Source organism: Ovis aries, chromosome 21, assembly GCF_016772045.2.
Source record: "Ovis aries strain OAR_USU_Benz2616 breed Rambouillet chromosome 21, ARS-UI_Ramb_v3.0, whole genome shotgun sequence".
Taxonomy (NCBI): Eukaryota; Metazoa; Chordata; class Mammalia; order Artiodactyla; family Bovidae; genus Ovis; species Ovis aries.
In genome coordinates this window covers 10,599,531-10,614,518 of record NC_056074.1, presented here as the reverse complement: position 1 = coordinate 10,614,518, position 14,988 = coordinate 10,599,531, and the positions used below count along the sequence as shown (strand labels likewise).

The following is a 14,988-nucleotide window of genomic DNA, read 5'->3' as shown; positions in this document are numbered from 1 at the left end:
CAATATATTTCATAAGCTTCTTTCCTCCCTCCTTCCTTTCCTCCCTCGCCCTTTCTTTCTTTCTCTCTCCCCTTCTCTCGTGTTCTTTCTTACTAAAATCAGTGGCCAATTAAGGTGGTGCTAAAGTTAAAGAACACGCCTGCCAATACAGGAGACCATAAGAGATGCAGGTTTGATCCCTGGGTTCGATCCCTGAGTTGGGAAGATCCCCTGGAGGACGGCAAGATAGCCCACTCCAGTATTCTTACCTGGAGAACCCACAGACAGAGGAGCTTGGCTAGCTACGGTCCAAAGGGTCACAGAGTCAGACACGACTAAAGCAACTTAGCATTCATACATGCACAAGTATTAACCAGTCAATCCTAAAGGAAATCAACCCTGAATATTCACTGGAAGGACTGATGCTGAAGCTAAAGCTCCAATACTTTGGTCACCTGATGTGAAGAGCTGACTCATTGGAAAAGACCCTGATCCTGGGAAAGATTGAAGGCAGGAGGAGAAGGGGATGACAGAGAATGAGATGGTTGGATGGCATCACAGATTCAATGGACACGAGTTTGAGCAAACTCCAGGTGATAGTGAAGGACAGGGAGGCCTGGCAAACTGTAGTCCGTGGGGTTGCAAACAGTAGGACTTGACTTAGCGACTGAAGAATAGTAACAAGTATTAAAAAGGCATTTAATGTTTGGACGACTCGATTCTAGGCACTATAGATGAGCCATGTATTTTTCAGTTATAAGATATGATCCTCATCAATGAGAAATGTATAATTCAGTTTAAAACATAGAAACATTAGACAACTAAGGCTTGTCCATGAGATTCTCCAGGAAAGAATACTGGAGTGGGTTGCCATGCCTGCCTCTAGGGGATCTTTGCAACCCAGGGATCAGGCCTGCTTCTTTGATGTCTGCTGCATCGACAGGAGGGTTCTTCACCATAGCACCACCTGGGAAGCCCACTAATGCTTAAACATTGTGATGAATTACTCACTGCTTCATGGTCTCTTCAGTGGTTTTCTCTGTCCATAAGACCCCTAACACGGTAGTACTGTTTCCTGTGATTCGGTCCCCAGCATCCTCCTCCCCCTTTGCTAGGCAGTCCCATCCATACCACCTCAACTATACAGAAGATGCCTAAGTCTTCATTTCTCAATAAGATCTATCTAAATTCCCAGATCTTTATTTCAAACTGCCTGTTAAGCCCTTCTACTTGAGTGTAACGTATATAGCTCAAACTCAATTATTCAGATCTAACCTCAGAATCTCTGCACCTCACCCTTAAATCTATCCTTCCTCTGGCAGTCTTGATTACCTGCCATGATACTTCCCCTATGCAATTGGTCAAATTAAAAAAAAAAAAAAAGTGTGAATTTACGTCCATTTCTTTCTCTCCTCTATTGTCTATACTCAATGGGCCTCAAGTTCCTGAGGGTATCTTTTCCTCAATAATCTTTCTAGTTCATTCCATCCTCCATCCCCAGTGTCTCTGCTGTATCTCAGAGCGTGTCTACCTGTTGCATTTTGCCTGATGTCCTTGATTGCAATACACCTTTTGCTTGTTTTTCCTCCACTCTGCTGCATGACATGACTAATGGTCTCATTTGCAACTCTGACTAGGAGTCTCCTCTTTTTAAATTGCATAGTCATTCCTCATTACCTACAAGGTGAAGTCCAGTCTCCACAGCAGGCCCTTCATTACCTGTTCCCATCCATCTCCCTTGTTTGAAGACATGCTTTGGACCCACTTCTGTATACCTTCTTAGTCCTTACATCCATCTCTCTGCCCAACTCAGTTACAAATAAAAATGGCCTGCCATTTCTAGAATTCTCCATACTGATAAGCAACTGCTAGAATCTAGGACAACCTTGATCAATCTTCTTTATCTCCAACTTCCTTAAGTCAAAAATAACCTCCCATCTAATGCTTTCTCTGACCACACTTGTCCCCAGATCTCCAGCTCAGAAAAAAATGAAAGCATGTCTCTAGGTCTTGGGAGAATTTTCCTCTCCTTTGCTCCTTCATTGCACACAGCATGACAGGTTGTATGCATACATCTCCAAGTTCATAAACCTATCTACTGCATGTAAGGAACTCGAAGGCATATTGCTCTTTGTTTCCTCAGGGAATAACATAACTCCCATATACAGAAGATAGTCGAAGAGATTTTACTGTATAAATGAATGAATAAGTAAATGAATCAATCAATATTCATAAGAGGTTCTGTTCATATTAAACTTAACTGCACTTCAGAAATGCTAGATGGTTTTCCTAGGTTACCCTGCCAGAAATTGCAGAGTCAGGATTCAAAAATCTATTTTTTGGCTCCAAAGCCCATGATGGTTTACAATAACCACACTAATTTCTGCCTGGAAGCAATGAAAACCTGGACTGGGATAGTAGATGTGGATAAAAAGAGGAAGGTGAGAACACTCAGACATTTGGAAACCAATAAGAGATTATAATGAAAAAAAATTCCATAAGAAACTTCAAAGTTTTTCCTTTAGAATATTAGAATAATACTATTACATACTAATATCAAAACATCATAGTAGTAAGGATAGCTACCATTTTTGCATATTTCTTATGCGTCACACTGAGCTCTTTGTAGAGTTCAAAACTCAAAGAAACATCAATGAATCCCATTATTTTACAAAGTAAAGAAACTGAGGCTTAAGGCAGTTAAAACACTTGAGAGAGCTCACACTCCTAATACTTAGAGGACCAGGCATTTGATCTGATTGAGTCTGATTCTAAGGCCAGGGTGAATTTTTATGTTAAACTTTTCTGTTGGTTGTATTAGCCATCGTCTATGTATCTATTACATTAATAGTATTTTCAGAAGTGTACATATCCAAACAAAAACTAATTTTATTTGGAAGAAAGGGTCTCATGACCAAACATGTTTGGAAAATAGTGTATTAACCATGTCCCCATCTTAGAAGTTTATACTGCATAATATCTTACTAATGACCGAGAAATTCTTCAATAAAGTTACTGCATCTAACCTCTCAAATGTTTTCAGCATTCATCCCTTTATTTTCCTTATAATGCTGACAAAATCCCACTGGAAATACTTTGGGAAATGCTGGCTTAGTTTCACCGTAGTTGTCAATGAGGGAGAAAGAGGAAAAATAAAAACAAAAATAAGATGTGGTCCAGTTCACAGGAGCTTATACATTTATTAGGAGCAAGATAAATGGAATACCTAAAGGAAAAGACAATACCTGATTCCACAAAAATTATTTAGATTAATAGAATAAGGTATACATAAAAAAGCTAATTATGCAAACTCCTTGTGTTACAGGATGTTATAACCAAGTGGAGCCAGGCAAGAGTTAATAGGAAAGACTTCATGGAGAAAGAGAATTTATTACTGTGGCTAAAACATACTTTCCTATAAGTAGGCTCTGGCAACTCTGGTAAGAAAATAGTTTTTGGAACAAAGTACACTTTATCTTTTCTGCCTTCATTTTTGTATATTGGTTTCTTCATTTGTGAGCAATCACTCCCTATAATTTCCCCAAATTTACCCTTCCCCCAGATTCCCCATTGTTTTCCCATGTACATTTAACAAATGCCCATTTGTTCAAGAGTGTAAGAGTCTATCCTAACTTCTCATATTCTCACTTTCCATTAAATCTTCTGAGAATCATTAATCTGGTCTCAATGAGAATCAGAAGACAGAAAATCATGTTTATCTGATTAAAGCAATCTATACAAATCTATTAAAAAAATAGCTTTAATCTCCCCTGTAAATAATCACTGATGGCTTTGACTATAAGATGTACCAACTTTTGGGGTACCTTAGGAGATGCTGCCAATTTTAATTGCAAGATGTCATTGATTTTAGGACACACTCAGATTTCAGGTACGTAATACATGAGGAAATAGGTTTAAAATTGATGAAATGCTGTATCCATGATGATTAGGCAAGGGGACAACAGATGGAGAAAAATAAGAAGTCTGTGCCTTCATTTCTTGCTTATTTAAATATCAATGGCACCAATCCCCCAGAAGTCAACTGTTCCTACTGCCAAATAATTTAACAAGTATTTGTTGAAGGTCTGAGAATATAATGATGAATAAAACCAATACAGATTGACCTTGAAGGCATTCATATAATGATGATAACATTGACAGTAAATTTATTAAAACAAAACTAACAGTTATAAATAACAATAGGATTAAAATAATTAGTTAAATTTCTGATCAAACAAATATGGTAATGTGAGTAGCTTTATTGATTGATTGATTGATTGATTGATTGATCAATGTTTGAATCTGTAACTTGTACAATGCTCATTTCTGAAAATTGTAAGAGAGTTTATGAAATCCAACACATATAGGATGAACATTTTAAAAGATGAATAACCGAACAAAAAGGACAGAAATAGATCTTGCCAGGTCTTGGGAAGGATAAAGCATGAGGGTTGTGGTGTGGATGGATGCACTTGGGTTTTTCGATGACACACACATACTGTGAGGACTGTTTCTCAATGCAGAAAACTCTCCAGTTGCTCAAAATACAGTGTGTCTCTCTTGCTGAGAAACAAATTTTTACAATCTCAAGAGATTCTTCAAAAGGGAACTAGCCCCAAATAACGAGCTCTTGTCTTGGGAGAGGAACATAGTTCCTTGGGAGTTTACTACTGGGTAGATAGAAATGTGTTAAAGATAGAACTTCTTTCCCTTCTCTTTTCTCTTCATGTTCCCATCTATCAACACTCTTCCCTGTCCTCATTCAGGAAAGTAAGTTTCTTACAAATTCACTTATATTTTGTATCTGCTTAACTTTTAAGAATAAGGCTATATGGGGGGGGGGGGGAAGACCTTCAAATTTTACACACCTACAGCCAACGAAAGACAATTTGACCCTAAGATCTCTTTATTATTATTTTTTTTTGAAAGAATAAGCTTTAAACATATACTACTCAAGAGACTGCAAAACCATCTTACATAGAACCATTCAGTTAACTCTTTCTGATTTCTTCACCTTTTATCCCTCTAGCTTCTTTGTTCCTAAGGGAGGCATTGAATAAAACAGCAGAAAAAGAAACAGAAATTGGTGACTGATAATTGGAAGTCCATACCATTTCTGTCCTTTATTGAGCCCATCTTTCCATGAAATATTCCCTTGGTATCTCTAATTTTCTTGAAGAGATCTCTAGTCTTTCCTATTCTATTGTTTTCCTCTATTTCTTTGCACTGATTGCTGAGGAAGCTTTCTTATCTCTCCTTGCTATTCTTTCGAACTCTGCATTCAAATGGGTGTATCTTCCTTTTTCTCCTTTGCTTTTTGCTTCTCTTCTTTTCACAGCTATTTGTAAGGCCTCCTCAGACAGCCATTTTGCATTTTTGCATTTCTTTTTATTGGGAATGGTCTTGATTGCTGTCTCCTGTGCGATGTCATGAACCTCCATCCATAGTTCATCAGGCACTGTGTCTATCAGATCTAGTCCCATAAATCTATTTCTCACATCCACTGTATAATCATAAGGGATTTGATTTAGGTCATACCTGAATGGTCTAGTGGTTTTCCCCACTTTCTTTAATTTAAGTCTGAATTTGGCAATAAGGAGTTCACGATCTGAGCCACAGTCAGCTCCCAGTCTTATTGTTGCTGACTGTATAGAGCTTCTGCCCCTAAGATCTCTTTGAAACAGCAGAACAGTTTAGGGGAAGGTAATGTAGCACAGGGGTGATTTTGGAGCCAGAAAGATCCGAGACACTGATGAGGACAGTCCTATTCACTAGTTTTACGACTGAAAGGGAACTTTGGAATTTTAAAATCAGGTACACTGCCTCACTGAGGTCAAATGAGACAAATAAAATAAATGATTATAAGATATTTGCCATGGTAGCAGATTGATGATAACAAAGTCAGAAACAACGTTTGTTGTGTTTACTATGTGCCAGCCACTTATTAAGCAGTTTACATGCGTCATTTTATTTAATTAGTATAAACAAGCTATGAGATAAATATTATTATCACCTTCATTTTACAGAGGAAGAACCTGAGATAGAGAGCTAACAGATACTCTGTAAAGAGTACTCTGATAGATGCCTGGGGTCTCATAGTACCTAAGATTCAGGAATTTGAATTCCTATTGCAGAGTAAGGATGAGCAATACATAATTAGAACTCAGATTCCCTTGGAGAGCCACAGGCATATTTAAAATCACAATTTACTGTCTTTTGTGTCTCCATCACCTATTATGATACCCATAGTAGACACTCAATTACTATTTAATGAGCTTATCTAAACTGAAAAGAAAATGCTCACGGTTTATTATAGGCCTGTTTCTTTCCTAGAGGATTCTAAGGTAGCATCTGAAGAGAACACATCCCCATCTGGAGGCCAAGAAAACAAATTCTATCCAATTCACTGCTAAATTGCATTTCTCCTTCCAACCCCATACTTCACACTGGCCGAGGTGCTCTAATGAAAACAGGCTAAGCAATCCATCTATCCGCCAAGCAGCGGGGGTGTTCCAAAGGCAGATGAATCTTAGAACCGAGGTTTCAGGCACTACGCGGCAATGGGAGAAAAGACTGTCAAACCTGTAACAGGCAGATTACTCAGCTAACCGTTGGGAGCCCACTAAACATGACATTTAAACTGTCCTCCAGCAATCTCACACTCTGTTCAGGCATGCCTTATGTAAATTCCTAATTAATACTAGAGAACCACATTGCTGTCTATATTTTTTTAAGATTCATTTTGATTATAATATTTTGATATTATTTTTATTGAAAAAGAAATCTTTTTTAGGATTTATTTAAGGTTTATTTTGACCAATTTAAAACTCTTTACTGAAATTGCCAGAACTTTGTTTCTGCTTGGTCACAAGGCACGTGGGATCTTAGTTCCCCGACTGGGCACCGAACCTGCAATCCCTGCACTGGGAGGTGGAGTCTTCACCACTGGGCCACCAGGGAAGTCCCCACACTGCCTTCTAAGTAGGATGCAGGGGAGGCATCTCACTGTGTGTTTTGTCTCCTCACTCTTCCCCCTTTTAGTGCTTGACCCAAGAGCACCAGACAGATCACAGAAGGGACAAGGCTGAAACTGTGCCAGGTCTAATGGAGAATTTGTACCCTCTTAGCACATCTCTGACTCTAATAGGCTTCCTTTATGAGAAAATAACACATCAGGTTTTAATCAGGGCAGGTTTTCCAAACACTTGAACTGTGATAATATAATAACCTCTTAACGGCTTGATTAGGAAATGTGTTTTTTGTGACTGAAAGCACGTGTGCTTGCGTCTGATCATGCAGGGCCAGGCTGGGGCCAGCTCGTCCTGTCTCATGAGAACCTCACGCGCCCGTCTTTGTAAGTGCATTCAGCGGCTTCAGGTTGGTAACCTGAAATCAGCCACAATGGCAGTGTATACACCGTGACTGGCAAATGCAACACGCTGGGCTGTTTTCTTTTCTGGAAAAATTGTGCCCATATATTTCTATCACTGTTGCCGATAGAAGAAAGGTACACAGGCTCTTCATTAAGACAATCTAATAGTATATCTTGTTCAGCACAAACAACACTCTAGAGGGTCATGACGGAAGCGTCCTGGCCCCAAAATAGCTAACTGGCAGGCAGGGTGCAGAAGCCCTGGACGAGGCCACCTTTCCGTTCTCTTTATAATACACCAGGGGGCCACACTGCTTAGCTGGTAATTCCAAAAACGAGAAAAAGCCTATTCTAACCTTGATGTTTCGTATCAGAGATTTATTATTCACAGGTGGCTACTTTAAAAACTGATGTGAGAACCCTTCAACAAAAGACACCACTACAGTAAAACCACAAACACCAGAAAAATAAATAAAGAACACAGTAAGAAAAAAGACAGGAGGGAGCAGCTGAAACAAAATAAAACTGAAGAAAACAACCAAAGTGGAAGACACTGAACTCTGAGATTCCTGGAGTCAAGACATAAAGGGGAGAGAGGAAAGATTCCTTTATATCTGAGAGATGATCTTCAGAAAAAAACAAAGTTGCCTTCAGCTTGAATAGACATTTACCAAATGAGGCATGAAGCAGCATTATACACGGTATAATCCCCCAAACTGCAGATGTTCAGTAATTAGATTATCAAGTATATGCTGAACCTGTAACATACAAAATGAAGATCTGATAGTCTTTTTATTATTTTGTTCATATTATTTTTACTGTTGCCAGATTAGCTTTAGACTAGCCTCCATCATCCTTCTCATCTTAAAGCCATTGGGAACTCTGCTCTAGAGCTGATTAAAAAAGGACCTGGTAGGAAGAGGGAAAAGGCAAGTTGGGAGGACTAACAGGAGGGGAGGCTTCATGGAGGTTCTTACAGGGATTCCTTCATCCAGTTAGAAAAACATCTGAAGTGCAACTCTTCTCTGTGCAGCCCAGCCTCCCAGCTTTGCCCTTTTTCAGTTTACACTGGTCAGTACTGATTCAGGATGAGCAATTTTTTTGTTGTTGTTGCAAAGATGAAAGATGCTTAAAGCAGGAAGGGATTCATCTGACCCTGGAGTGAAATCACTGATTTCTACAGTTAGACCAAACCCTTAGAGACAACTTTGTGTGCTCTCCTGCTGAAGAAGGAGTCCTTTTCTCTGTATCACCTCTAGGTCGTCAGACAAGCCTGGAAGTTTTCTGGTGCTGCTGCTAAGTCGCTTCAGTCGTATCCGACTCTGTGCGACCTCACAGACAGGCAGCCCACCAGGCTCCGCCGTCCCTGGGATTCTCCAGGCAAGAACACTGGAGTGGTAGTGACAGGCAACTCCTAATTTACAAAACAGTAGTTTTTGGAGGTAGCACTAATTGACATAAGTTGTGGTCTTACAATGATCCCAAATATACATTCCTATTAATTATACACAGTGGTTGCGCTTACGCCCACCAATATCATGACAGCCCTAAGTAGGAGAAGGCAACTCTCTGTGCTCTATGCTTTTATCTCCTCTTCTCCTGGCTGACCAAACCTATTCCCATCCATCAGTGATTTCCAAAGAAAACTCTTTGGAAAAGAGTTCTTTTCTTTCTGGGAAGAAATGAACAATGAGTTTCAACAGCAAAATATTAAATATTGACTGGAATGTGATAATTAGCCTAATATTCTAATTAATGTGTGGTAACCAGAACTAGTTCATTTAATAATGCAGGTTTAGGCTGTCAAAGTACTTAAAATGCACCAAATTTTGGAACTATATTAAACATAATACAGACTTTCTCTGATGTTTTGGAAGGTATAATAAGATCCCAGAAGACATCAGGGAAACCTTCATGGTACATTTTCTATTGCAACACAGCTGTATGAAAGTGCCAGTGAAGTGAATGTTTTAGCTAACAAAATAAAAAGTTTTTAGCAAGATCAAGGAGCTATTTGGTAGTTTTTTTGGTTTGTTTTGTTTTACACTTAAGTTCGCTCCTATTACATCATTGACTCTAGTTCTACTTTCCCTTTAATTGACTTTAATCAACATTTATAAGCTTTCACCCAAGACACAAAATCCCATAGCATCAGCAAAGCAAATGACACAGTAAACTGCAACCAAGGAACACAGAAATTTCTTAACGCTCATTTCATTGTCCTTTCCTGTCAAAATAGCACTTACCAAAAAATTGTTTTAAATCTAAGAAAAAAAATGTAGAAAGCATTGGAAAAGTATGACACCAAAGAGAAAGAATTATAAAATAGAGCTGTTGATGAACCAACTCACAGCTTCTTTTTTAGTCTACAAGGTGAGGCAATTACTAGGTGTCATCATGTTATATTTATCTGGAGCCAAGCAAAGAGAGGGAGAAACACAATTTGAATGAAATCTTGATGTCCTTGTGGGCTCTGCAAATACACGGATCAGTGTATTTTCCCATTCAGTTTGCCAGTGTTTGGTCTCTCCTTAGCCCATTTGCAGAAGCTAAAAGGATTTTCCAGACACGTTAACAAATAACAGTAAGAGTAACTGTCCGGTCACCTGTCAGGAATTCCAGGTAAACCTCCAAACCACAGAAAGACCCTTTGGCAACCAGGTCCCACTGTAGTGTTTTAAAAGAGCCCCACTTAAGCCAGCAGACATCTCCCTTAGCAAATGCACACCATCCCCTGCCGCCAGCTCTAAGAGCAATAGAACTGACCTTCAGAGGAGAGATGTGAGACTGCAGGACGTATCCATGGACATTTTCTATCTGAGACAGGTTCTTTTCTGACACGTGCACCAGTTCAGGGCCTCTCACTTCGTGGGTCAGTCGAGGTAAGGAATGATCGTGTGGAGCGTCCTCATCTTGATAGCGATACTTCTAGGAGAAAAGACAAAAAAGGAAAAAAAGCATGAGTGTTTGCCAAGGGTACCATTCTGAACTTCACGTTCTCACTTCATTTACAGGGCACAGTGCACATCTATTGCTGACGTCACCCAACAGGCTTTGCTGCAGTCCCTTTGGGTGGGCACATAACCTAGGTCAACGGCAAGCCACGTTGAACCAACCATCAGTGCCAACCAATGCTGATGACTTGTCTTTGCCTATCGTGTACTATCTCTCTTTATAAAACATAGAAGCATGATAACAAATGACACATAGGTGAGGAGGTATCCCTCCAAAGGATCAGAATAGCTAAATATGTGCTAAAAATTTTAGGTCAAGGATGGAAAATTTAAAAAAAAAAAAAAGTGCAGAGCAAGAAGACAGAATTCTGATGCAACCAGTTGGGGAATCTAATTTTGATTCAGAAAGCATGAAAGTTGTAAGTTTTCTAGGAAATAAGGGAAAATTTCTGCCACCTGCATTGCTGGTATTGGCCTCCAAAGAAAGAATATTTTCTTCCTTTCATATCCAAAGTGGAGGAGTGTTGATTCGGGTTAGTTAGACTCTAGGACAAAGGTTCACAATTTCTAAAGATAGAGCTTTCATTTAAAGAACTTAAAAATTAAGGGGAAAAAAAAAATCTGCCTGTATCATATTGAGAAGATTCCCTGAGGGGAAAGAGATAATAGTTTCTTCTTTCTTGGTCCCTTTTGCTCTTTGTCATCTTCCTTCCACATGCCTGTAATAGTAAGAGCATCCTCTATCAAAAGTAAGGCCCTCCTCTGGGTCTTCCAAGCACACCAAAGGAAGCTGGCAGAGAGAGAACAGGGCCAGGGCAAGGCACGCTCTGTGGAGGGTAGGCACGGCCATGGGTCAATCTCCATCTCCAGCCTTGGCCTGGGTGTCCCATTCTTCCTTCTCTCTCTGCTTCTCACCCCATTTCCTTCAGACCTACCCCACTGTTAGAGTCTCATTGTTTCATGGCTATTAGTCTACTTGGGAAAGAAAAAAGGGACACTCTTCATCCCACATGCAAGCCAGCTAATGAAATGTGAGTTTGCCTTGTTCTTCCTTTCTTCCCTGTGAATGGCAAAGGGGTCATCAGGGGCAGAGGCCCAAACATTGACATAACACAACAGGTCTACCTGTAATGCCTACCACTTCCCAGTACCCCTTTATCATCATCACCGACAGCAGGTTACAAACAACACATTTTCTTACAAAATCATGCTTATGTTTCTCTCATTTTTAGGTGAAAAATATGATTTCTTAAACATCAGCTCTCCAGCTGACTCATGAACTGACAGTAACAAGAGGAACCACTCAGGGTTGGCAATTCAATCTGGAGTCCATTCTTACTCAGAAGTTGATCATCATTACTTTTATTTTCCAGGGAGGCTTTCCACAGTGTTCCAAGCTTAATATCAGTTTCAAAACAAAAATTACAGCTGACAATACCATGAACCCATTTGCAAAGGACTCTCATTTATTTCTTTCACTGCAATTCTTCTTATCTATGATGCTGCATTTTACTTATGAGAGAACTGACATTTAGAGAGGTTAAGAGACTTGTCCAGGACCCCCTACATACTGGTCATGAGAGCCAGGACCCTGTCCAGATAATTGGAATCTGAATCCTTTTTCTACTCTCATAAAGCTCCCCCTGCCCCCATTCCCAAAAGGAGATGAAATCCAAGCCTACAGCAGCTTGGTTTTAAAAAAAAAAAAAGCACTCTATGGAGGATAGACAACAAAATGAGGCTAGAACATTCCTGTGCATTACAAAATACCATACTTTTATCTTCCCAACTCTATGAATAATTTGGGAAGGTCATCTGACTTAGAAACATGAATCAAGCTTAATATTCATTCTGGATCAGTTATGTGGTGTTTGCTGGAAGTGGAATAATGTCACACACATGCCCAGTTTAGCGTCTCTGGCTTTCAGCCTACAGCCCCTCCACGACTCCTCCCCCCTCTTCAGTTCTCTCTCTGGGAGGCGCTGCCATCTCTGCGATCCCCCGAGCCAGAAAAGTAGGAGTCAGTGAATCGCCATCCTCTCCTTCACCCCCTGCCATCTGCCAGTTCAATAAATCACTGAGTTTACCTCATTACTGTCTCAGATAGCTCTTGAGCCTACTCGGTCCTCATCTCCCACCACCTCCGTTAACCACTGCCCACGTTCAGGTTTGCAGCTCTCAGCTGGACCACAGCAACAGACTCTGGACTGGACAGACTGCTGCTGAGGTTGCCCCTTTCCCATACATCCTGGCCACAGGGGTCCCCAACCCTCAGGCCACGAACAAATAGCAGTCTTATGGACTGTTGGAAACGGGGTCGCACAACAGAAGTGAGCAGCCTGCGAGCACGTGAAGCTTCATCTGTGTTTGCGGCTGCCCCCCATCGCTTGTGTTACTGCCTGAGGGCCACCTCCTGCCAGATCAGAGGCAGGATAATCAGGTCATGTGCTTGAATCATCCTGAAACCTTCCCCGCCCCACCCCAGCCCAGTGAAAAAATGTCTTCCACAAAACTGGCCCCTGTGCCCAAACGGTTAAGGATGACCTCTGTACATATGCCAAGGGGCTGGCTTTCTGAATCTTACAGTGACAGAGTCTTTCTCTTTAAAACACCTCAGGGACTCCCACTGACCACGTGACAGAGCTCAAGCTTCCTTTCCTCATGATAAGTGACCCCCAATACCACTACATGAGCTTAGTCCCCACTAGTGCTGAACTCTTGTATCTCACCACTCTTACCACAGGGCTATGGAATAAACATAAACATACCATTACCTTCAGTTTTAAAGGATTTTTAAAAAAATTGTTAAATACACATAAAATTTACCATCTGAACTGTTTTAAGCATATGAAAGTGTGTTACTCGCTCAGTTGTATCTGACTCTGCGATCCCACGAACTGTAGCCAGCCAGGCTCATCTGTCCGTGGAATTTTCCAGGCAAGAATACTGCAGTGGGTTGCCATTCCCTTCTCCAGGGGATCTTATCAACTCAGGAATCCAACCTGGGTTTCCTGCATTGTAGGCAGATTCTCTATCATCTGAGCCACTAGGGAAGCCCCTTTTATGTGTATAGTTCAGTAATACTAACTTTATTCATACTGATGTGTAACCGATCTTCAGAATTCATCTTGCAAAATTAAAACTCTTTACTCATTAAACAACTCAGCATTTTCTCACCTACAGCCCCTGGCAACCCCCATTCTACTTTCTGTTTATATAAATTTGACTATTCTATGACCATTCCACCTTGTATCAGTGGAATCACATGGTGTTTGCTTCTCATGACGGGTTTACTTCTTAATGCCTTCAAGTGTCCTCCATGTTGCAGCAGAGGACAGGATTTCCTTCTTTTCAAGGCTGAATAGTATCCCATTGTATGTATACACCACATTTTGTTTCTTCATCCATCTGTAGATGAGCTGTTGATTGCTTCAACCTCTCGGCTATTGTGGGTAAGGCTATTATGAACATGCATTTACAAAAACACGTTTGGAGCTATGCTTTCAATTATTTTGGAGAGATACCCAGAAGTAGAATTGCTAGATCATACGGCAATTCCATTTTTAGTTTTTTGAGGAATTGTTTAAGCTTTAAAAACTTTAACATATGTAAAGCCATATTCATGTCACTCATCACAGCCAGGAAGGGCTTGTGTTCTACAACCTAAATATCCAAGAACACCAAAAGTAAAATTTTGCAAAGTTAAACTGATTATAGAAGCTCCTCAAAGATTCTTGCAATAAGATTCAGCTGGTATACAGAAAGATTTCATTCATAAAAATGTACATCTCACTGAATTGTTTGGCGGAATAAATCAGGACACAGAGAGATAATAAACTTGGTTAAACTTACATGTTACTGTAAAGAACTTATTTAATTATTTCCATAAAATTAAGACCCAATTTGAAGAGCGATACAGGCTTAAATTAGACTATAAACTCAATCTTGATGCTCAATTAATGCTTTATCAGTAAAAATTGTTCATCTTAACATTCATTGATCCTCTGGACTCAATCTTGACATTACCTTTTCTCAGAAGCTTTCATGAAATGCAAATCCGAGGTTTTGTGGGTATTCCCATAGCTGCCTATACTCCCCAAACCACAACTTTTATCATGCTATATGATTCTGTATATTTGGAGTTTTTACATTGCACTATAAGGTTCTGTGAGAAGAGGGGCCATTTGGGTCTAGTTTATCCCCATATCTGCAGGCCTTTAACCAAATGCCTGGCACACATGCTCAATAACTATTTAGTGAATAAAGTTATGACTGACAATTAAACAAATTGATGAATTGGGTATAACCTGCTCAAGCTACCAAGTAATTCTGGCTCCTGAATGCAACCTCTTTCATTGTGAAACATTGTCAACTCAGGCTTAAGCAAAAACAGACCACATCATTGGACTGACACAATCTTAAAGGATATCAGATTCTTAAGCATTATATATCTCTCACCACATCTTTCCTTTCAGTAATATATGCAAAGAACCCAAACTGAATGTGAACCAGTTCTTGACCTTGAGAAGGCTACAAATTACCAAGTAAATAATACACATGTGCAGCCAAGTCACACGCACAGTGATGACAACTGTATTACTGAGTGTAAACTGAGTTTTGTGCACACAACTGTGTTACTGAGTAAAAACAGTTTTACTGAGTGTAAATGGAGAAATGGGTAAT

General features: G+C 40.0%; 1 protein-coding gene across 25 annotated transcripts in view; it reads right to left on the bottom strand.

Annotated features, from left to right (window-relative positions):
- DLG2 (discs large MAGUK scaffold protein 2) overlaps window positions 1-14,988 on the bottom strand; it is a 2,369,976-nt gene that overhangs the window by 1,215,864 nt on the left and 1,139,124 nt on the right. For 16 of the 25 annotated variants that reach the window (XM_042238120.2, XM_060403917.1, XM_060403919.1 and 13 more), the window contains one exon: window positions 10,118-10,279. In XM_042238120.2, the coding sequence (XP_042094054.1) occupies window positions 10,118-10,279 (162 nt within the window). The remainder of the gene's footprint in view (window positions 1-10,117; window positions 10,280-14,988) is intronic. The other 9 variants (XM_060403914.1, XM_060403915.1, XM_060403916.1 and 6 more) reach the window with 1 other exon arrangement.